A 23830-nucleotide genomic window follows, 5' to 3' on the forward strand; every position below is an offset into this window, starting at 1 on the left:
AGAATCTAGTTCAAGACCCATTAGAATGATAACAGTTCGAGCATTCTCTGTTTTTTCCTCTTTTATCGGAACGCCTATTTTTGAACAGAAATTAAGGAATTTGTTAAGATCATTTTGACAGCTGTTTGAGTTTGCAGGGCCTAATATGAGAAAATCATCGAGAATGTGTACCATGTGTTTAATTTTTAAGATATTTTCCGAAATGTGTTGAAGGCTACAACTAAAACGTTCAAAAATTTCACATGATGAGGACGCTCCCATTGGAAGACACGTATCAAAATAATACTGACCCCCAAATTTGAACCCTAATAAGTGATGATCGTTTGCATGAATAGGAATTAAACGAAAAGCAGAATCTATGTCCGTTTTACAGAATAAGGTTCCTGTACCCAGTTCCAGTAGTTTGTTGACTGCATCATCAAAGGAACTGTAGTTAACACTAGATAAGTTAGGATCTATAAAATTGTTCACGGAATGTCCGCGTGGGTAACTTAAATGATGAATCAACCTAAAGTGTCCCGGTGTTTTCTTGGGAACAAGGCCAATGGGCCTTACCCGGAAGTTTTCGAAAGAGGGGACGTAAAGGGGCCTTTTACACGACCTGAATTTAGTTCTGCCTGAATTTTACTTTGCACTATGTCAGGGTTCTCATCACAAGACTTCAGATTTGGGGATGTGGAAGCCATGTGTTGACCTGTGTAACCCAATTTAAAACCATGTGTAAAACCTAGAATCAGATATTGTGCTAATGGATAGTCCTGAAGAAATGGTGTTAGTGCAGAGACTTTAATTGGGGTAACTACAAGATTGTTACTTTGTTGACTTAGCAGGGTCGATGTTTGATTGAGACTGGGCTTTGGCTGCCTGTTCTTTGTTGCTGAATTTGCAGTTGTATGCTGCATGTGGACCTCTACAAAAGCCACAGATGTGGGGCTGTGTGCATTTTGGGTTACAAGAGGTTCGCTTATTGAAATGCCAGCAGGTTTTTTCGAGAAACCGTTGGAGGGGGGGGGTCCAGTACTGAATGACCTGTTTGGTGGTTGCTTGGGCCGAAAGGGCTGCTGGGGTTGTTGGAAAGACATGCAGGCCATTAACCAATATTCCGTATGAATACGGTCCCAGGGCATAAGAACTGACTCGCGCAGCAAGCGAAACTCCGTGTCGTAATAGAGAAAGGCCATCCCGGGGCGGCGCCTGGCAATGTCGCGTACAATCTCCAAATATTTCAGGAGCTGTTGGGCCTCAAAGGGGTATTTGTGTAGGTAAACGGCCATGAATCTAATGAATGATGTGGTCCATGCTTCAATGGTATTGGTTTTTTTGCTACGTGAAGTTGGGTTAATGGTGAAAGTATGTTGGTCGTCCAGTTGGAGAGTAAATTGCGGAGTGGACGGATTTTGCGATGACGGCAGCAGAAACGCCATATCCACAAACTTATTGTTCCAAATAAGTTTGCGCGTCTTACTTTTAATTTGATTAATGATTGGAGTGCCAATGGGTTCTGCGAACTGAGTGCCATTACCTGCCAAGGAATTTGTGTGTTGAGACAAGGCCTGTTGTAAGCTTGGGAACAGATAGTGATCGTCTTCATCCGAATCGGAGTCTGAAGAAGAGTCTGATTCTACTGGTAGATGCGGGGGAACTGCTGGCATGTGAGGACTCGCAGATTAGGATGTTTGGACACCAAGGGTTGTTGCTGTACTTGGAGCAGCTGGCAAACGAACGGATGTTTCTTCATCACTGCTGAAGTTGTCATTTACATCGTCATCTAGATTGTCCTCCAGGGGCAGAATGTTGTGAGTCTTTTGTTTTTTCGGGCCTTTGCCTGTTGTTGAGGTTGGGGCATCATTGTTTTTGCGCTTGTGTGCTTGTTTTTGTCCGGAACAAAAGGTACACGCCGAATGCGTACCCTTCTCAGGACGGCTGGTACGTGTGTTGCGGAATCCGCAAACTAGCCGTATGATTACAACAAAGGCGTAAACTTGAAAATAATAAAGCTGCCGCTAATTAGCATGTCAAAAAATAAATTAAAGTAAGCGAATTGTCGTGTTAACAACATATGTGAAATTCACACCTTCATGGTATGTAAAACTAAACCATAAACGCTCTGCGTAACATAAATTGCATGTAGGCATATAAAATAAACCCTGTATCTACACATTCTGTGTGATGTATAAAATAACACTCATAAAAATGGCCAGCAAAGCTAAACCATGATAGTAAAGCGTGAGTTATGAAACTAAGCACGCATACGCCGAGAATAACACTAAACATGTGTTCGTAATTTGCGTGTGATGTGTATACTAAATCACACAATCATAGCCAGCAAAGCTGGTCAAGCTAATCTATGATACAAAATTAAGCGTGAGCTATGAAGCTAAGCACGCTTTCATGGAATATAAGGCTAAACCATGTAATTATAATTTCCGTGTGATGTAAATCACACAATCATAGCCAGCAAAGCTGGTCAAGCTAATCTATGATATAAAATTAAGCGTGAGCTATGAAGCTAAGCACGCTTTCATGGAATATAAGACTAAACCATGTAATAATAATTTCCGTGTGATGTAAATCACACAATCATAGCCAGCAAAGCTGGGCAAGCTAATCTATGAAAGAATGTTTAGCGTGAGCTATGAAAAGAAGCACGCCTACATGGAATAGAACATTAGACCATGTATTTGTAATTTTCGTGTGATGTGTAAACTAAATCACACAATCATAGTCAGCAAAGCTGATCAACGTAATCTATGATATAAAGTTAGGCGTTAGCTATGAAAGTACGCCTAGATGGATTGGGAAAATAAAATATGTACAGAATTAGTGTGAAATGAAGACCAAATCACACCGTACTGACATTGTTGGTATTAATTAGAGTGTGAACTCTTTAATAAATGAGATTCACTAATAAATAAGGACACAAACGTTACAGCCATTCTTGCATAAAATTAAAAAAAAAGCAATAACACTTCAAATGTAATTAAGAACATTGTAATATAGCCACATGCGATATGTATTTGTATATAGATATATGATATATATATATATATATATATATATATATATATATATATATATATATATATATATATATATGATAAAAAAAAAAATATATATATATATATATATATATATATATATATATATATATATAAAATATACATAATATAAATATAATTATATATAATGAATAGATCATTTTCTTTTGAAATTATCTATATCCGAGAAAAGGAAAGATAGTATCATACGTATCTTATGAATGGCAAATAGAACCCTTCAGGGCGGCAACCACAGCAGCTCTGACATTTGTAATGAGGCGGAGCTGACCGGCACAGGACAGGTGACAACCATCGTCTGCAAAAGTTTGTTGTTTGGAAGCAGGAGACCAAAACCCCTTCATACACCATAGGTATGAACGACCATGACCAGTGCGATTGAGCATCCCTATCAGATGGGAATTCATGAACTCAATTTGCTGCAGTATAAACAATAGCATGGTGAAATTAATGCTCTTTCAACAGATTGTGTTAATGTAAACAATCTGGCAACACAATGTTTTTATAAACTTTATGGTTAAATGCAATTTCCCTTCAGAACATTCCCGGCTAATACCCTTACTAAACCGTGACACTCACGTATAAAATAGAGAGTTGGGAGGTCAATGACATAAAAAAATTATGTTGGCATAAAATGTTGTTTATCACAGTTTTGCATATATAAAACAATAAGATAAAACATTGGCCACTCATACAATGGATTATAAGACTAATACTGCGTATCAATGTACTTTACATGATAATCAATATGCATGTTAAAAGCTATATTGCCATCACCAATCTTACTATTTGTCATACACATGTGTTGCCGAATACTATCCAACACTGTGAATTGTGACATTATTTCACAAATAGTTAACCAACAAGAGAGAACATTCCACCATCATGGCATACCATGATAAGCTGATTAGTGATGATAATATATACTTCTAACCTAGTACCAGAGACGTAGATAACACGTAGTTATCTAGTCTCTGCTAGTACAAAATTACAATCAGTTATCAGACTGTAGATAATTGCTCTATAACAGATTGAAGGGAAGTAACTCTTCAGACCCTATCGTTTAAATATCTACTTTTAAGCCCTGCAGAGTTATCTTTCCTTCATTAACATTCAAATGAGCTAAGAAGCAAGTTTAGTGTATTATTTAGTCCCAGCATTTACAATGTATTGTAAAAATGTCATTTAAGATTTATAAAATTGATACATTGCATATGACCACTATACAAAAGCCTTTAAAAGGGACTTCGATATACATACATATCAACATATATTGTCTGTATAATCAAACACATTGACCATTGCTAATTATTGTACACACAGAGTTGGAAAACTGGAAAACGTAGTGATGTCTGACAAAAAACAGAATATTGGCCTAAGTAAGGCTACCGGTACTTGACATTAAATTGGTACTAAAACATGCCAACACTGGATAATTTAAGAATTTGGTGTTGAAGAAGAAATTGTAAAGACACAAGTCAGCTATTGATACATCATAGTTTTCCAGGTTATATTGCTAGGACATAAAGAACAACAGTAAACTATACAACCTTTAAACCAACTATACATATCTACAACCATGTTGAGTACAATTACTCAAAGATTATAATACAAAGTATTACATACATGTGAATAAAATACTAGTTGACCAGGTTATAAAAATAATCTATCTAGTTATTTACATAAATAAAATGAATTTCGAATTTCAAAACAGGATTTGGCAGTTATTCTAATCAAAAGTGGGTTGGAGAACACCAAAATAGTCTTCTCTAACATTGACATATTTTCAAAGTTTGGATTTACTATACATATTGAGAGTATTGGTAAAAAAGGCAAAATATCCATTCAGGGGAAGTACACTTGAGCTGCTTTCATGTAATGATGATTGGAAAATGTATGATATTTACATATATGTGACATGTGATATGTATGATATCAAAATGCATTCCACTGATAATACTGCATGACAGACCCTAAGATTGGACATTCTGAATGCAGTAGAACTGTGTCAGAGATTCTGGAACTGATGTCAGATCCCTCTGCCAGCTCTATCATCAATTTAAATACATCTTCATTATAATAAAGAAATCCACACACACATATATATATAAAAAAATGTATGATATTTACAAATATAAGATATGTATGATATCAAAATGCAAGTTTACCGTGCTATCTTACATGAATATGGAAAATTTCAACAACCATCTTTAGCTTTAGACTATATATATATATACTAAAGCTAAAGATGGTTGTTGAAATTTTCCATATTCATGTAAGACAGCACGGTAAACTTGCATTTTGATATCATACATATCTTATATTTGTATATATATATATATATATATATATATATATATATGTATGTAGTATGGTCAACAGCATCATTCACGTCAAAATCAAAAGCTCCCATAGAGTTTGTAATTACTTTAATAAAACATATTGTTAAATAATTCTATATAAGAATCACAAAAATGTTCACTCCATTTTTACTTACATTTTGAATGGGGTAGTATTTGAATACTGTCTGCTCAAATTGCACAATAATGTGTTTAATGCAATTTTGAATATATTGGCACAAGGCTTGCAAATAACATTGCATATTTTGATGGCAGTTCATTGTCCATTTTCCATGCTGACAACATACTCCTAAACCACAGGTACAGCTTAAGATGGTTGTTGAAATTTTCCAAATTCATGTAAGAAAGCATAGATTTTAGTTTTTTCAGCGTGGCATTCCTTTGTTCTGCCACCTGTGAGTTGACCTTGTTGTGTTGGACATATGCTGACAAATTGTAACCCTTGTGACAGCCTGTAAAATAAAAACAAGTCATCTTGATACATGTCTTAATGAAACCATTCCATCTTTATCTAATTTGAATTCAAATTTTATTGTTGTACGAGATTGTGTAAATTAAAGTTGGAGGGAATTGTTGTCAACTTCTAAGTACAACAACAAGAAATAACTAAATTACGTGCACGTAAAATTAGATTTTAGAGTAATAGTGTAAGAATGCACATTTTTTTTACACATATCGACATAGAGTTACTGATTAGGAGCTTTGAGTTTATTTTAACTCGCGCATTTACTTATTATGTTGTAATTTTGAAAAGGTTACCTCAGACATTACTTATAAGACAGATCAATGAAAACCTGAATAGCTTGCTTTTTACGTGCAAGGTGATCTGAAAATACACTTTTGATGACTTTGGGACATACAATCAATTGGCAAAATATTTAAAGTCTACATACCTACATGATTTACCCAGTGAAACCTATCAACCACAAACCAGGAATCTCGGAAGAAGACAGAATCACGGTTCAGACAATATTTGTGCACGTTACAAGCATTGTCATATATTACCAGCTTATGAGCTGCAACAAGATGGAAAATAAAAAATCACAATAATTATATGAACAAAAGCACAAGCTCATGATGAAGAAAATAAAACTTGTTACTTAAGTTATAAATACATATTATTATGTATGTATGTTGCAAATATGTATTACCTTACACGCAAATAAGAACTACATAATGTTGATTCAAGAGCTCATATATAAAGAATAAATAATGTGAAATAAACAATAAGATTTGACAGCGCGCTCCACTTGTCTCAATGTTAAATAATTTAGTGAAAGCGATTTATATCTATCTGCCCATGTAAAATCTGACTCCAGTTTAATTATCGACAAATTGACCTTGACAAATTGACCTTGACAACTTGTTTAATCAAATTTCAATGAAAATCAAAATTAGGGCCAAAACTATGACACAATTTATGGTAACCTTCCCATGTAAAATGTGTATCCCTTATGTCCCTTATGATAGTTTATACACATAACAAATTTAAACCAAATATCTTAACTTTTTCTGAAAAAAAGGTTAAACTTATAGGGATAAGAGGGTCATGACAATTGATCCACTTTTTTAATGTTGAACCATAAGACAGTTTAATGCTTCAAGGCAGTTACCAAAACATTATTCACATTCATGTATTAACATTCAAACAAAAGTCAAGATGATGCTTGTTCATAGCGGATGACTGAATAAGAATGTCTCCATGTTGGTGGACAAAATAAACACAATTTCTCAAAGACAGAATTGTGGAAGAAAAAATAGGGCATTATATGTGCCTCAAGCATAAATCATGCCAATGTTGGCCATAATAAAGTTACCAGTATTGAAACGCGTACGCATGATTGTGAAGGGTATGTTTGGCGACTCTACATTTTCCATGATTTGGAATTCAGAATTATTTGCTTTTTTGAAATGGTCTCCCTTCTATGTTAAAACATGGTAAGCTGTGAGTAGACATAACAGTTGCAAGATTGCTATTCAAATTTATGTAAATATATAGTAACATGGATAGCATGACCAAATACTAAATAACATATTTTCTTTAGAAACAGCATTAAACATTGTGAAACAGATGCCCATATGAGCAGGATACATATAGCTTGGTCCTTCTCAATTAAGAAAAATAAACCTTTAGCATGCAACATATCCGTAGCACTTATGATTCTCGTACATTCTAGCTCAGTTTATTCAAGCCAGTCCCCGCCACATACACAATGGCCATCAGAGTCTGTAGTGAATAATTCACTGTATTTTGAGTGTATGCTTTTTATAGTTTTATTTAACGCATATCACATCTGATCAAAAGTAACGCATGTCTACCAAATTATAATTTCATACATGTCGGGATCCAATGGGTGGTTTTGCACAAGTTTGTAATGATATTTATTTTAAAGAGCTTGCAAGTGAAATAAATAAAATTTAACAAAACTATAGTATTATTCCATTTCATTATACAATCATCTTTAAAATACAAATGCATAATTTAATGACATGTTAAAAAAGTTTGCATCTATTTCCATTATGATGATTAAAGCAAATAAATAAATCATTTATAATTTCATGCTATGATAACTTCAATTAATTATTAATTTAATTTAATTTAATTTCCTGTATTTCAAGCAGATGAATATGAAAGAAATATTGATCAAGATACAAGAAAAAAATGATGCAGACTGAGGCATTTTATATTGAAATTTATTGAATATAAATTGTTTATTCACCATTTACTCGGCCGATCAACTACGGACTTTTCACAGTTACATAGAGGGTATTTGTTGGATTTGATGGAATATCGATTTTATTTTAAAAGTGATCATATAAAATATTATTTTCCCAAATGGCGCAGCCACCAGTGAAAAAATATATATTATTTATGATCACTTGTGAAATAAAATCGATATTCCATCGAATCCAAGAAATTTCTGTTTATTTTATGCTTTTTTCACCATTTATTTACATTGTAAAAGAGTTAAACTGGATGCATACTTTCGCTGGATTTATGGCGTCATTTTGTCGAAAAAATGGCGTCACTTCACAGTAAAACAGTAAATAATATTGATATTTTTCACTGTTTAATACAGTGAAATATCAGTTTTAATTCACTGATATTTCTCTTTAAAAAAATCCAAAAAGCATAAGATAAATGTATATATTCAACTTATGATATCTCTGAGCAAAATTTGTTTCACCAGGTATAAGATGAATGGATCCATCTTCATGTACCAGGTCTCTAAAATCTTTTCTTTTTTTTCTGCTCTTCTGGAGCTGGAGAGAATGGTATTTTTGTTGATGACACTGCCATAGGGATATAGCGAGAACGCCACTTAGGCTTTATATTAAGTTGCTGTAGCAGCGTCTGTGTGACATCAGACACAGCAAGGTCTTGATGTAGGGTGGAATCAATGTGAATGCAGCTTGACTCGCACTCCTTTTTTTACAGCCTTGAGAAAACAATGTTTTATTAAATCAGCATACAGTAAAGTATAGCCTTTGTGGCTTCTTCACAAGTCATATTAGGCTATAATGTAAAGTTCCCTAATTATGAAGTTTGTTTCGGACAAAATTGAAAACAGTTTTTAATAACATATTTTAGCTTGTAGACCTATACTGTTCTTTCTCAATAAAGAGTCATGTACATAAATTAACTTTAATTTTAGATAAATCATCATCTTCCTGTAACATTTGTACTGTTCATCCACTTCATGATGCATAACAGTTATAATTAAGTTAAGAAAAAATGTTCCTAGACATTCAAAACAGCTTAAACAATAAAAACAAATTAATATGCTTACATGTAGAACATTTCAGAACAGGTTTTGGGCCCTTAAAATCAATTTTCACAATGCTGTAGGAATTATCACAATGTACAACAACAGCATGGTTGTGACCTTCAATCGGGTATATCACAACCTGCAATAAAAATTCAAAACATAGAACTTGCATCAGAAATATGCAAATGATTGTATATTTATCATATTTGGCAAACTGTCTCCAAAAAAAATGTGCATGCATGGCAAAAATGTATCAAAAAACTTAACAAGAAAAGCCATGATGGCCCGACCTTGCTCACCTGCCTTAGTCACTTACGTTTTTTCTACAGACTGGAAATTTATTCCTTTCGGTTACAGAGATTATTAACGCGAGTTTTGACAACAATGTTTCATGCCAAATATCTATAGTTTAGGATATGTGGTTTTCAAAATTTTTCACTAAATTCATATAAGGAAACCATATTTGCCTCCACGGTGGGATCAATTTTTACCAAAGAGGCATTGGCTCAGTGGTTTGGGAGGAGATGTTTAAGTAAAAATGTTGAAACACGACACACGACAAAGACCTGTCACAATAGCTCTTCCTTTGTGACCAAGTTACAAAAAACATGACATTAAACTTTTTTTTTAAATAATACCTTTGGGCCCTGTTTCTCATAAGAGTGTTCAACAGATTTGCCATTTATTTCTTCGATGCCTGCAAAAAATAATAAAAGGCTATTGTATGTTTTCATGTTGATAAGGAATGCTTATTACAGTTATAAAAAATATTAAACATCAATGTTGACTATGATTCACATTAGGACACAAAATTGTATGGCTGGTAACATGTTAACTCATGCGCGCGGATAAGTCGAGATTTTATTCAAGAATGCAACATAAAGAAGGAATTAGGTATAAATTCTCTGTTCAATTGTCTTTCAAATTAGGCAAATAATAGTACACAAAAGGTATCATTTATTCAATAAAATAGAATACGGTTATTCTATTATAAATGTTCGGCACAACCATCCAAACAAACGGTGCCCACTTTTTCTTTGTGTAGGCGACTTGCTTCATCAGTAAAAAGCTAGTCTCATAATACACTCTAGCCAAACAAAACACAGATATATGACAAAATGAGCCGACAGATACCAATACAAAAGTGTAGAGAATTGTGCCAACTATGTATAACAAGAGATGTGTTTGTCCAAAACACAATGCGCCGCTATGAAATAAAATTTCTATTTATCATTTGGCAGGTATAGACATTATCTCCCTTTAAAGCTTATTACTTCCCTTGGAATGTGTTTTTTGACCTTTGACCTTGAAGGATGACCTTGACATTTCATCACTTAAAATGTGCAGCTCCATGAGATATACATGCATGCCAAATATTAAGTTGCTATGTTCAATATTGCAAAACTTATTACAAAACTTTAACCAAGGTTAAAGTTTTCGACAGACAGACAGACAGAATGACAGACCAAAAACAATATACCCCTCTTCTTCGAAGAAGGGGGCATGAAAAGCATGAAAGACACATATTTAAGTGGTGATAAAACAAAGTTACGTCTATTTAATTCATTTTCCAAGTTGACATCTGTAAACTGAGATGCAATGTTTTCCATGGCTTCAATATGGTAACACTTGTTGTAAGGATGGTCAAAATCTGAAATTTGCAACCACTGAAAATTATAATAATGTACAAAAAATTCTCATATTACAAAATGCATTGAAATTTCGTGACATGCAAAGATTATTTGTACTTAAATAACAATTTATTCTAAAATTTTAAAGACATATTAGTGGTCAATCCTAACAGTAAAATATGTTAAAGGAGTATTTTACTACCAAAATATGTAGTTCACAAAGTTGAGACTAACAACCGTCTCTTCAAATAAAAGCTTGTTACAGTGGAGTCCAACAATGTTCAAAACTCAATTACTTAAAAAATGTAGCGATAAATTCATATTTACCTTTATTTTCTTTTTTCATTTGTCAATGCCATAAAACAGACTTTCTTTCCTATTTTGTAGCTTACAAAAAATTAGTCGTGAAGCATATCTGGAAGTATATGATCAAAAATATGATTAAGCAAAGTTTAAAAACATAAAACAACATAAATCAATATAAACATTGTGAAATGATGATCAAAATCATACCTTCAACAGGTCCTGATAGTGAAAAGGAAACAGAATTAAGCATTGTTTGCCGTGCCGAATTACAGCTACATCCATACAACCACAAGTATCCTTCAGGAACTTTGGTCGCTTGATGTCGAATAATGAGAAATTCATTCTAAATAATTAACAAAAAAATAAATAATTAACAAAAAGGCTGTTATAAGTTCCATTCACCTGGTAACGAGTTGTGTATATTTTGCAGTCCGACTAAAGTATTAAAGTTTGCCTTACTTTTTATTTGTGATAACATCTTTCTTGAACAAGAAACCCAATCAATTGCAAAGCATTTTGCATTTTTTAACCTGATTGAAAATATTCAAAATTAATAAAAAAAACTTCTTTAAAATAAGATGTGTAGCAATTAAACAACTAGAAATCTATCCATAGCACATGGACACAGATGACCCACTGGTAGAAAAGGGGATGTCGAAGAAAAAAGCTGCTGATACATTTGGTATACCGCGTACAACTCTGATAGATAAAGTTTGGTATACTGCATACAACTCTGCTAGCTAGATAAACTGTCTGAAAAATCATCTCTAGGCTCCTCTCCAGGGCGAGCAACCGTTCTTACACAGGCTAAAGAGCAGGTTCTCGTTGATTACTGTAAGAAGTGCGCGAGAATAGGGTATCCACTCAAGCGACACAAATTACTTGTAGAGGTGAGGAAAGTCTTAGATCACGACGGCAGAGCTAATCCTTTCATTCGACAAAAATAATCTTCCTGGTAAGGATTGGTTCATTGGTTTCTGTAAACGGCATCCGGATATTTCAGAGCATATCCCTGCATCTCTTGGGCATCAACGCGCAATCATTAACCAAGGCATGATTAGCAAGTGGTTTGAGAACCTACGTGTATTTCTAATAGCGGAAGTGGATAATTGGAAAAACCTCCTTGGTGATCCAAGGAGATTTTTCAACGCTAATGAAAGCGGATATCCGGTGTGCGTCAATACTGGCCGCGTACTTGCTGAAAAGGGAGCTTGACACGCATATCAGGTTACAACAAGCAACAAATCACAGTGATGGCATGTTTTATTGCTCGTGGCGACTATGTACTGCAGTTGATTGTTTACCCAGGTGAGTGCTACAGAGATACCGGAATTGACGAGTTCCCATCTGCGATTTATGGCCTGTCTGAAAACGGTTGGATGGACAGCCCGCTGTTTGTGGCATTTTTAACTCATTTGAATGAGTATATACATCAGAAGTACATTTCCAGACCAGTCATACTTTTTGTAGATGGACGCTACGTATATGAGCCTCGCTGCGGCGCAGTTTTGCCATGGCAGAACCAGATAACTCTCTACTTCCTCCTTAAAAACGCCACCCACGTGCTGCAACCTTGTGATGTTGGTTTCTTCAGGCCTATGAAATCATCTTGGAAACGTCAAGTGAAGTACTGGCTAACAGAACATCTAGGCCAAAGTTTCACTAAAAGGCATTTTCCAGGTGTTTTTCGAAAATGTTGTCCATGGGTTCAAACGTTGTGGACTATTCCCATTAAGTCCCGAAAATGTAGACCAGTCAAAACTGCATCCATCTGAGGAACATGCTCCCACCACTGCCCCTTCTATTAGCGAGGCCGTTGCCACAAGTAAATTGGGGATCACCGAATGTGGCGATTGCGACCCAAACGCAGCTATAACCTCCCCAATCGTTACGTCAGAGAAAACCAACGGCAGCGATGCAGACGGCGTGGCGATGTTCTGCACCACAAAGCTAATCGACCAACGTAAGCAATCTGTACAGCCGAATAGTGAGGCCGTCTTACCGTCAACCAGCAAATTGCATTCTTCGACAGGAAATGAAATATGTACACAATCCCGTCTGTCAAAATTGTACAAACAGATAAAAACAGTCAAGTTTCCGCATCTTTCTCGCTACTGAAGGTTCCTCAAATAAGTGTGATAAAAAAACACAAATATGGTTCAAAATAAGTTTCCGAAAGCGCTTTTGGGTACTGTCGCATTGAAGATGTTGCGAGACCAAGAGCAAGCTAAAATGGCAAAAGAAAAAGCGAAAAAGAAACGCAAAGAAGAGCGAGAACAACGTAAAAGGGAGAAAAGTGAGGAGAAAGATAGGAAACGCAAGGTTGGCAAAGAAAATATAAGGAAGAAACAGGACAGGGCCCTCAATCTGTCAAATTCACGGCCGAAATTTGGCCCCATTCCCCCACCTGAAAAGTAAACATTTTTTCCCTTTGGGGAGGAAAAATTCCCACTGAATTTTTTTTTTAATCTTGTCAAACTTACTTAATTATGAAAAAAGCAATGAATATAGTGCAAACATGTACAAATGTAATAATGAGAGAGTATAAGTAAAAAATCCCCAAAACAGGAAAATGCTGCGAAAATTCCTCCTACTATGGGTAGTGACTAGGGCTGTAATGATACATTCGAATATTCGAATTACTCGAATACGGCTGTGGACGAATCGTTTTCGTTATTCGCGACCTCCAGAACCGAATATTTGACGAATACAAACAACGTGGTCTCGAGTTGAAAGTTTAATCATCTTATCTTAACTTACCGTAATTACTCTGTTTTTGGACACTCTAAGTTTTCGGACACCCCTTTTTTTTAGCAAAAATAATTATTTTTTGTGACTCTTAATTTTCGGACACACGAGTTTTAGACCATAATTAATGTCTCTAAGTTTTCAGACAGTATATTTACAAGCGCTGTTTTACCAAATGTCGGTCCTGTTTTCGATATCTAATGACACTTCGATCATGGGGTTTTACAACCAGATTAACATCATAAAACATGGCAGGTGCATGCCTGAGGGCAACGGACCATTACATTTGCATTATTGTGTAACTTGCCTTGTAAACCGGTATTTAACAATTGTTTCGCTCGATAGCGTAAGCATTGTGACAATAGCCAGGGGTAGTGCCAATTAACAGTTCAATTATCAACCGCAATGGTACTACACCTTCTCAGTAAAATAACTGTGACAAATACTTAACGCTTCAAAGTGTGATGGAAGGTGTTAGACAACAACTATCGGAAATGAAAAAACAAAGAATTCATATATTGCTTTTTTATTGCGTTAATTACAGGTTCATACTAGCGATAATCGGTACATCACTTGCTCATCTTTGAAATCGTTGGTCAAAGTACAACCTTTCAGTAACTTTCTGTCAAATAAATTAAGAATTTAAAATATTAAAATATTTAAAATGCATTGCAAACATATATAACTAATTTATTTTATACGGCATGGTATTTTACAAGCGCGTGCTATTACCGGTATTCGTTGATACAATTGACGCTATTTTTGGACACTTCAATTTTCGACTAAGTTTTCGGACACCTGTATTTTGTGAATATTTTTTGTATCTAAGTTTTTGGACACGAAAAAAAATTATTATTTTTAAGTGTCCGAAAATATAGAGTAATTACGGTACAAATGAAGGTTCATACAATAAACCCCTATATAATTAAATGTTCTCCTTATTCCGGCATTTTTCATCATGTTTACCCCACCCACTATGTTACACAGTGAGATTATCAACAAAAATGGTGGGCACCGGTTGAATATTTACAAAATAGAATTGAAAAATCTTTCAATGGTTGTTTAATGTTTATTTAGGTAAATACGAGTGATTTGATGCTCAAACATACACACAAAGGGTTAGCATATGTAATTTCTTTTTTGTTTATCTTTACGACAATGATTGTGCAACTTAACAACAAACATGGAGCCTAGAAAGGGAATGCTATTGATATCGTTGACCCGCCTGCCAAATACACGTTGTTTGTCTGGCGCTGTGTTCAAAGTTTAAGCAGTTCTAGTCAGTGATTTGTTATTTCAAAGTATTATATTTAATATCTTCAGTATGCAATGATGTTCAATTAATCAAATTGAGAAATACTCAGTTTTACACTATATAATGTCATGTCAAGTTGTCAGTATTACTTTTGTTCAATGAAATTCATATTTGCGAATAAATATTCGTATTCCCCATCCTGTATTCGTGATACGTATCGTATTCGTCACCTAGTGTATTCGTTACAGCCCTAGTAGCGACCCGCTTACCCTAAAATGGATTGAGGGCCCTGCAGGAGGCTAAACGCCTCAAGAGCTGGCAAAGTCTCAAAGCAAAAAACAAACGCTTTTATCGTCCTCTTCAGACTCCGACAGAGATGTGGCTTTTGTTGACAGTGATGATGATGATTTAATGGAAGAGAAGCAGTGCCCAGGTTGCCGTACGGAAGATGGTGACCGGAACAAGTAGGTGACCTGCACCAAGTGTCCACGAAATTGGCATAATATCACATGCACAGGGGACGCTATTCTTTTCGAAATTCCGTTCGAGCAAATTCCAAATTACCCTTTCATATGTGAAAGTTACATGTAACTCAAACTGTTGCAATGTAATAACCAAACACTAACGTAAATGCACAGTTATGCATTCCTGCATTTGACTATATGAGTACATTATTATGCATGTTCGATTTGTTGGTTTAAAAAAAACATATTATTTTCATTTGCAGTTCAAATAAATAAAACATATTAGTAAAAAAGAAATGTATTGTCACTTAAATAGTTTGTTAGTTATTAAGATCGAGATCTGTTTTTCAAGGTACAAATATATGTATACAAGATTTCTATTGTTTCAATATATCAGGAATGAGATGTCAATGATGTATATCATTAGATTAGAACATGTGTCTATTAATCAAAACATAAATGAAATAATGTCCATGAAAATAAACATCATCATGTTACAAAATATTATGCGCATTCTGCTTGCGCCTTCAACACATAATTAACGGGAGCGACGCCATGCAAAAAAGGTTGTGCTATTATAAATTGACTAAATTATACAATCATATTAAAAAATCAATTTGGACAGTTATTTCTACAGTTTGAACTGATTTTCTATATGAAGAAATCAAGTGTTAAAATTAGCCGCCTAATGTCGAAATTACACTCCTTTGTACATAGCTAAATGTGATCTGAAAACCTAATGTACGGTAGTGTTTTATTGCACAAATCATCACGGAATACTTCTTTTAATATCGTTGATATGTTTTACAATTAACGATGCGGGTAATTTCGACATACAGTTTAGTTATGTGCTTTAGGAACTTAAAGTGTCAAAATTACCCGACGTTGCTCTATAATGTAACTGTCAACTGTGTATAAATGCAAGTTTTCTGATCTTTGTAGTTGTATTATACAGTATGATTTTCATTATACAGAAAGGGACAATAAGGAAGGGGCCCCCGTAACATGTGCAGCCTTGGGCCTTAAAATGCTTAATCCGGCCCAGGAAAAGATTAGGGCCTAAAAAGCCTGCTTCCAAATTTGCCTCCAAGGCGGCCGCCAGAAGATTAAACAAAAGCCTAGAAAGATTTTTATTTTCTCTAAAGCAAACTGGGATAGCATCAACGAGGACATGCAGCATCTCTCAGCCACAGTCGTTACTGAAGCAGAAAGCAAAGATTCAACCATTCAGTCACTATGGGGCACTCTAAAATAATTCTAAAAGCAGGCATTGAAAAGTCAAATAATAAACACGTACCATCTAAAATGAGCAAGAAGCACAAGTCTCTACCATGGCTTAACAAAAACCTGAAAAAGATTATCAGACGTAAATCAAGACTCTACAAACACGCTAAAAAAAGTAAACAATGGAACACCTTCAAGTCCTTCCAAAATGAATGTAAAAAGGCATTTAAGAAAGCCGAAGTCAACCACATTAACAACACAATACAAAAAGGCCTCGATGAAAAGAACACCAAGCCCTTCTGGAGTTACGTAAAATCCCGCAGACAAGATCGCTCCGGCGTTGCTCCCCTGAAAAAGATGGGTGGACTTGTGAGCGACAGTAAGGAGAAAGCCCAGCTGCTAATTGACCAGTTTAAATCTGCGTTCACCAAGGATACAGGGGATACACATCTACCAGACACCACAAAGAGATGTCGTACACAAATACCCCCACTCAGTATCACCACAATAGGCGTTGAGAAGCTCCTCCGTAAGATCAACACTGCCAAAGCTCAAGGACCAGACATGATACCGAACTTAGTTTTGAAGACCTGCGCCAGCCAGTTAGCACCTGCTTTATTAACAATATAGACTCTGGTAAACTCCCTCGAGATTGGAAAGACGCTTTTGTTTCACCTGTTTTCAAGAAAGGCGACGTTCACCAAGCTGAAAATTATAGACCCGTCTCCCTAACCTGTGTAACATGCAAGCTCCTAGAACATATCATATGCAAACATATCCTAAACCATCTGGAAAATAACAACATCTTAACTAAACTTAACCATTGCTTCCGAACCGGATTCTCCTGTGAAACACAACTACTGACCACTGTCCATGACCTTCTCTCCAACTATGACTCTGGCACGCAGATAGATATTGCTATCCTCGATTTCAGCAAGGCCTTTGATACGGTCCCACATAAAAAGCTCCTGCATAAACTGAAGCAGTATGGCGTCACTGGTAGCATAAACCACTGGCTCGATGACTTCCTTACAGACAGGAGCATGAATGTTGTTGTGGAGGGAGAGAAATCAAACCCGGTAACAGTCGACTCCGGTGTTCCACAGGGCACAGTCCTTGGCCCTCTGCTATTCCTCTGCCACATTAATGACCTACCCGATTCAGTTAAGTCCTCGGTCCGCCTATTTGCAGATGACTGTTTACTTTACCGTCCCATCAGAAGTCGCCATGACCATGAAATTCTACAACAAGATCTGAACAAACTTGAAACCTGGGTCAACACATGGGGCATGCGATTCAACGCCAAAAAATGCTACATCCTAACCATTAACCAGAAAACCTCAAAATTTTACCAACTCGAAAACCACATCCTTCAACAAGTCCCAGAAAACCCATACCTCGGAGTGACAATATCAGAAGACCTAACTTGAAGCTCACACATAAATAAGATCACCAAAAAAGCAAATTCTACACTTGGTTTCCTAAGACGCAACCTGAAACACTGACCCGAATCAAGCCGTAAAACAGCATACTTTGCCTTAATTAGAACTACCCTAGAATATAGCTCCATTGTCAGGGATCCACTCCTTCAAAAAGACATTGATAAAATTGAAAAGATCCAAAAACAATCGGCGAGGTTCATAACCGGCGACTACTACACCAAAACACCAGGCTGCGTGACAAACATGCTGAAGAGTATGAAGATCCCACCTCTCCAGGAAAGAAGGAAGGCCAACAGGCTGATCTTCTTCTTCAAGGTGGTTGAGGGGCTGGTGCCAGCAATGCCTAGCCAAGACTTTCTTATCCCAGTCCGGCAATCTAAGCGTAGAATTACCCCTAAACATTTCAAAGACTTCAAAGCAAACAATATCGTTGAACAATACTCATTTAAAAACTGTGTTTCACACCAATCCAGTGCAAAACCCAACTATATAAAAACTCATTTTTCCCTAAGACATTAATAGAGTGGAACAATCTTGAAGAAAGTGTTGTTCGCGCGGACACAGTTGACACGTTTAGGTCAACTGTCCTACAGTGGGACTAACCACCCTCTCTTCCGCTGCGCCTACGCCTAAAGGTCCTGCAACGTACCTATCCAGAATTCGCCTAGTGCCACATATATGAACTGTAGTACTAGTGGTTAATATATATATATATATATATATATATATATATATATATATATATATATATATATATATATATATATAATGTATCTTTACTATTATCCAGGTAAAACTTAACACGTGCTAAAAGATATAACGATTTAATAACAATAATCACAAGCTAATTTCACTGAGTGTTCGTTCGTTAACAGTCGGACAGGCTTCGGGCGTCTCCTCTATACGCATGCGCAACGCGCTTCCGATGGGTCAGACGCAACTCTCCAGGTCAGCCACAACACTCCCCCCGTCTTTATTGTTGGAACCGCTCCCCGGACCAGGTACCACCGCCCGAAACAATATTCTGCCATTTATCTGGTTGTGGTTTGTTGTGCCAATCCTGGATTGCCAAACTGGCGTATATTGGGGACCATCGATTTCCGAGGTAGATCTACAGGGCAACCTGCCCTGTGGAGATCGCATCAGACAGGTTGACTGCGTTTCTCGTGGTGACTTTCAGGATGTGCTGCGTTGTCACCCCCTGAAGTTCCGCCAACATCGCAGTCACATCCCCATCTTCCGTTGGCGCCGGAAATCGATGATAGGGCCTAGTGAAGTAAGGAGCGTGAATTCACTCCTGTTGTAACAAAAGTGGGTGTTGGGAAAAACTTCCAGCCAACACCCGACGCGACTGAGTGAACGGCTCGCCCCCCGGATCCCACGGATATGAATCAGGCTGACTAGCAGATTCCATTCGATTGAAAACATGAGCTAACTGGCCGCTTGGATCGGCCAACTGTCTATCGTAAACTGCTGGCGCATGGACCTTTTCAAATTTAACCCCCACGCTGTCACACCCAGGGACACGACAGGTGTGGTTTCTTGTACACTTATCCACCTGGCGCTGGCTCTCCAAGCTCTTCTGGATCTGGGACAAACTGTCCCTTCTTGTGGTCGTGCGACTCCTTAAAGGACTTGTATCCTCGGACTGGTCGCCCTCGACCCCGTCTCTTCTGGTGGTCGTGCGACTCCGAACAGGACTTGTATCCTCGGACTGATCGCCCTCGACCCCTACCAAAGGTAGACATCCAACCGCCCAGGACTCGGTATGACCTTCTGCCTTCTTGTCCGAGAAGTGACACTCTTGGACCCCAACAGTAGCTTCTACCTTGTCACCGCTGGAAGAACTGACATCCATCGGGCAAACTGCCGTCGATGACTTTTTATGACCCTTTCTCGGAATTGGCGTTCCTGACAGGATATCCGGATCCGGACCTATGTCCACTGTTCGTTTGAACATGATAACTTTTGCTACCACCGGTTTATCTCTGAATGTTGTATTCAAAGGTATACTTTCGCCATTGATTAAAAGGCAGTCCGAGTGCAGATCAATCAATGCCTTGAAGTGCCGCAGCAGGTCATGTCCCAGCAACATCTCATCACTGATTGGCGCTACACATACCCCTTCCCTGGAAGACTGCTTTCCAAGCTGTACGTGTAAAGGCTGTGTCACAAATCCTTTGAGAACCGAATTCTTATCAGCAAGCTGCATGTTGATTTCCCTGACCTTGCCTGGTTTCCGCTCTAACTGGTCATAGACTGCTGAAGACAGTATAGATATATCCGCTCCAGAGTCTACCCGAGCCCTAACCTGACGGTCTCCTACCAACATATTCACATACGAAGACCCTGCCGTCACAACCATGACTGCTATGGTCTCCACTCCACTTGCTGACACGGATTTGCCCCCTTCCTTTTCAGCCGCCAATCCAGATGAAGCATCCTGCTGCACTTCAACCGGCACTAACAAATGGCCTCTTGCTACATCGGGCTGCGGTGCCTGGCCTTCGCTACCGGCCTTTTGGAGTTTAGTCTTCTGTGGACTCTTTTCAGCCACTTGACCTTCAGACGTTGATTTAAGGGATTCCTGGTACACCTTACAATTCTTTTTTATATGGCCCCTGCCATTACAATGAAAACATCTGAAAGTCCTCTGTGGGAACGTCATATCCTCGTTATTTCTTGCACTGTTTGATGCTAAACTAGCTTCAAACTTACAAGTCAGCTGCTCGATCGCCTTTTCCAGTTTTTCTAATCTCACATCACACGGGGACTGAACCGCATTGACCGCTATTTCTTGATCATATTGCTTAGCCTTCTTGCCATCCACCACTTGAGTGACATACTGATGGTGTCGTACCAGATCAACAGCATGCTGAATAGATCGTGGTCGTTCAAAACAGGCGTGTTTCCCTGCTTCACTGTCAATACAACCTTGACAGAACTTTGAAACTGCCTCCCTTTGACCAAACTGATCTGGAAGGTCCCTAAAAGCAGGTATTGCCAGAGTTAACACTCTATCCGCCCAATCTTCTAACGATTCCTCCGGTTGCTGTGTAGCCTGCTGGAACTTAGCTCTACTTGTCTCAGGTAGTTCCTTTGAAACAAAGCGCCTTTCCATCTTTCGCATAATGTCACGGAAAGAAAAACTTTCTCCCATATGCGTCTCGATAGTGAAGTAATCGAGAGCCTTCCCCTCGAGGCACCAGTTCAGGTAATCACGGCATTCATGATCAGACCATTTGTAGACTTTCCGATAGCTGTTGAACTTTTGCTTGAATGACAGCCAACTGGTTCGTCCATCATATCGTAGGTTCTTTGGCTGCCTCCTTGGATCACCGTGGACTCTAGAGTGATATTCATTCTCTGATAAACTATCAGATTCTGAACTGGAACTGTAATAGAACCTTGATTGTGATGACCTTGCCCTGTGACGACCTTGTACATGACGATGCCGCCTCCTTGAAACACCGTGTCTTGACCCTGATCTTGAACTGGAGTCGCTGGAGTGATTCCTGTGCTTTGGCTTTTGTGATGGCCTACCACCAGATGGAGCATGACTGTAGCGGGAATGTTTACGAACTGACCGTCTGTTGTCGTCTTCATTTCCCGAGCCACTGTCGTCGTCTTCCTCTGATACCCTATCCTGTGACCGACGACGCCTAAAATGATCATAAGTCTTGGAGTGATTTCCCCTTTGCCTCTTTTCCACCCGCACCGCTGATTCATTGTCCGAGTCACTGCTCTCATTTCTTCTGAATTGTTTCTTCAACGGCTGTTCAACCCCCTGGCTATAAATTGAGGGCTTACAGGGCCTTTCATCGTGTCTTGACTGCTTTTTCTTATCGTTTTTAAATGGGCTGCTGCTCTTCATCTTCATATCTACCGCTACTGATTCCGCTTTTAATATCAGAAGCTATTTGTTTTTCAGATACATCATCAAGGCAATTCCGGGCCTTGCATAAAACTTCTGTGTATTTATTGCATCTTACAGTTCGGATCACTGCAGAAGTTTAATACCTAAATAGTCCAAACGATGTATTTAAACCAAATTATGTTGAATAATATTGTTAACCAATGTTCACTTAATTAATTGCAACAATAGCCCACCATACCAACCAAACTGGTCATAAGTATACGAACAGCCAAGTTCAACTCCCTCCGTCTTTACAACTGCAGCATAGTATCTGTTTGCAAACTGCAAAAAAAAACACCCTGTGTGCCCCCGAAAACTGCAAATGCGAGAAGTCCCTGTGCGCAAACTGCGACGTACCCCTGTGCGCCTCCGCAAACTGCGAAAACGGCTAGCACATGTTCACCTGTGTGCTCATAAACTCGTGACGTCACAGCAACAATTTTCTTTTCAAGAGAAACACTTCTTAAACAAATTAATACTGCCAAACTGGCTCAAATTTGTTTAAAAATACTCTGTGCTGGTCGATCTGCACCGACGAACGTACTCTAGACGATCTCAGTTGTGAAATACGATGTTTCAATAGCACGTGGTTGCCAAACTGGCAAATGCAAAAAGTTCTTAATTACCCGGAATCCCGCTGTTCTTTAAGTATTTGCCTCGTCGCCAATAATGTATCTTTACTATTATCCAGGTAAAACTTAACACGTGCTAAAAGATATAACGATTTAATAACAATAATCACAAGCTAATTTCACTGAGTGTTCGTTCGTTAACAGTCGGACAGGCTTCGGGCGTCTCCTCTATACGCATGCGCAACGCGCTTCCGATGGGTCAGACGCAACTCTCCAGGTCAGCCACAACATATATATATATATATATATACATATATATATGATTTTATGTTGTTTGATTTAATGAAGACAAATTGCACTGGATTACTTACGATCTCGTAAGCCGGACATTGGGTCGTCTGCTATTCTTGCCATGGATAGTTCGCTTCAAGTGGAGGCTACTCAGTGAGCACCGCTGTGGAACTAGCAACTCGACATTTTAATGTGGTTAGGCCTAGCCACTTATCACTTAACTTAGTCTTATAGAATATAATTATAAACAGCTAAGGTCTTGTTTCTGAACGCTTCCAAATATCGGTTTACACTTGATACCACAATTATTATTTATTTATTTTGTAAGATGTACCTTACACATGTTAAAACGCGCACATGCGCGGTTGTCAAGATAAACTAAAATGGCGGACGTAGTGCATTTTGTATTTTGATGTGCTATACTTATTTGCTTTCGGGTTTGTTTTCAACTTTCAGAATGGCTATGGAAAAATTATACGTTGTGAGGGATACTCACACACGTTCAATAACTGCCTTAGGGTATAACCCTGTTCGTCGAGAGATTCTTATGGGATGCGAAGGTAAACTGTCTATTCGGATGATTCGTACCATTGCTATTACGAACCAGGATGACGTATCATCCGTTTCCATTATTTCATCAAAGTTATCGACACATTGATACTGATTGTTGTTTAAGATTTGTATCAATAAAACTAGCAACTTTAGTTTGAAACTTCAAATAGTTGGCTTAAATTATTGTTAAAGTTTAAACATTTCATCAATTAGAATGTTGCAAAATAAACACATTGGTAGGGC

At 37.5% G+C, this 23830-nt stretch overlaps 2 protein-coding genes across 5 annotated transcripts in view; one reads left to right on the forward strand and one right to left on the reverse strand.

The window, feature by feature from the left end:
- Window positions 1-5410: 5410 nt before the first annotated feature.
- LOC127875961 (uncharacterized) lies at window positions 5411-23386 on the reverse strand. 2 transcript variants are annotated; one of them, XR_008047529.1, is made up of 9 exons: window positions 23116-23386; window positions 11145-11232; window positions 10739-10837; window positions 9825-9883; window positions 9208-9325; window positions 8605-8856; window positions 7545-7643; window positions 6310-6432; window positions 5411-5868 (listed from the first exon to the last, which is right to left on the reverse strand). XR_008047529.1 is itself a non-coding variant. In XM_052420741.1 (6 exons), exons 2-6 carry the CDS (start codon window positions 11161-11163, stop codon window positions 8747-8749), a joined length of 405 nt encoding a protein of 134 aa, XP_052276701.1. In that variant the 5' UTR covers window positions 11164-11232; window positions 23116-23386; the 3' UTR covers window positions 8481-8746. The 2 variants fall into 2 exon arrangements, 1 of the variants encoding a protein (XP_052276701.1); XM_052420741.1 differs by lacking the exons at window positions 5411-5868; window positions 6310-6432; window positions 7545-7643 and having other exon boundaries at window positions 8481-8856.
- LOC127875958 (uncharacterized WD repeat-containing protein alr3466-like) overlaps window positions 23129-23830 on the forward strand; it is a 40684-nt gene continuing 39982 nt past the window's right edge. The window contains exons 1-2 of one of the 3 annotated variants that reach the window (XM_052420736.1): window positions 23129-23230; window positions 23492-23595. In XM_052420736.1, coding sequence (XP_052276696.1) covers window positions 23493-23595 — 103 coding nt within the window. In that variant the 5' untranslated portion in view covers window positions 23129-23230; window position 23492. Of the gene's footprint in view, window positions 23231-23257; window positions 23596-23830 lie in introns of those variants that run through there. The other 2 variants (XM_052420735.1, XM_052420737.1) reach the window with 2 other exon arrangements.

Source organism: Dreissena polymorpha, chromosome 4, assembly GCF_020536995.1.
Source record: "Dreissena polymorpha isolate Duluth1 chromosome 4, UMN_Dpol_1.0, whole genome shotgun sequence".
In the NCBI taxonomy this organism is placed as follows: domain Eukaryota; kingdom Metazoa; phylum Mollusca; class Bivalvia; order Myida; family Dreissenidae; genus Dreissena; species Dreissena polymorpha.

Coding starts and splice junctions, on each gene's coding strand:
- LOC127875961 (XM_052420741.1), bottom strand. Junction 9,884..10,738: donor GGAAAATGAATTAAATAGAC/GTAACTTTGTTT, acceptor TATTTTTTGCAG/GCATCGAAGAAATAAATGGC. Junction 9,326..9,824: donor ATGAGAAACAGGGCCCAAAG/GTATTATTTAAA, acceptor TTTTTATTGCAG/GTTGTGATATACCCGATTGA.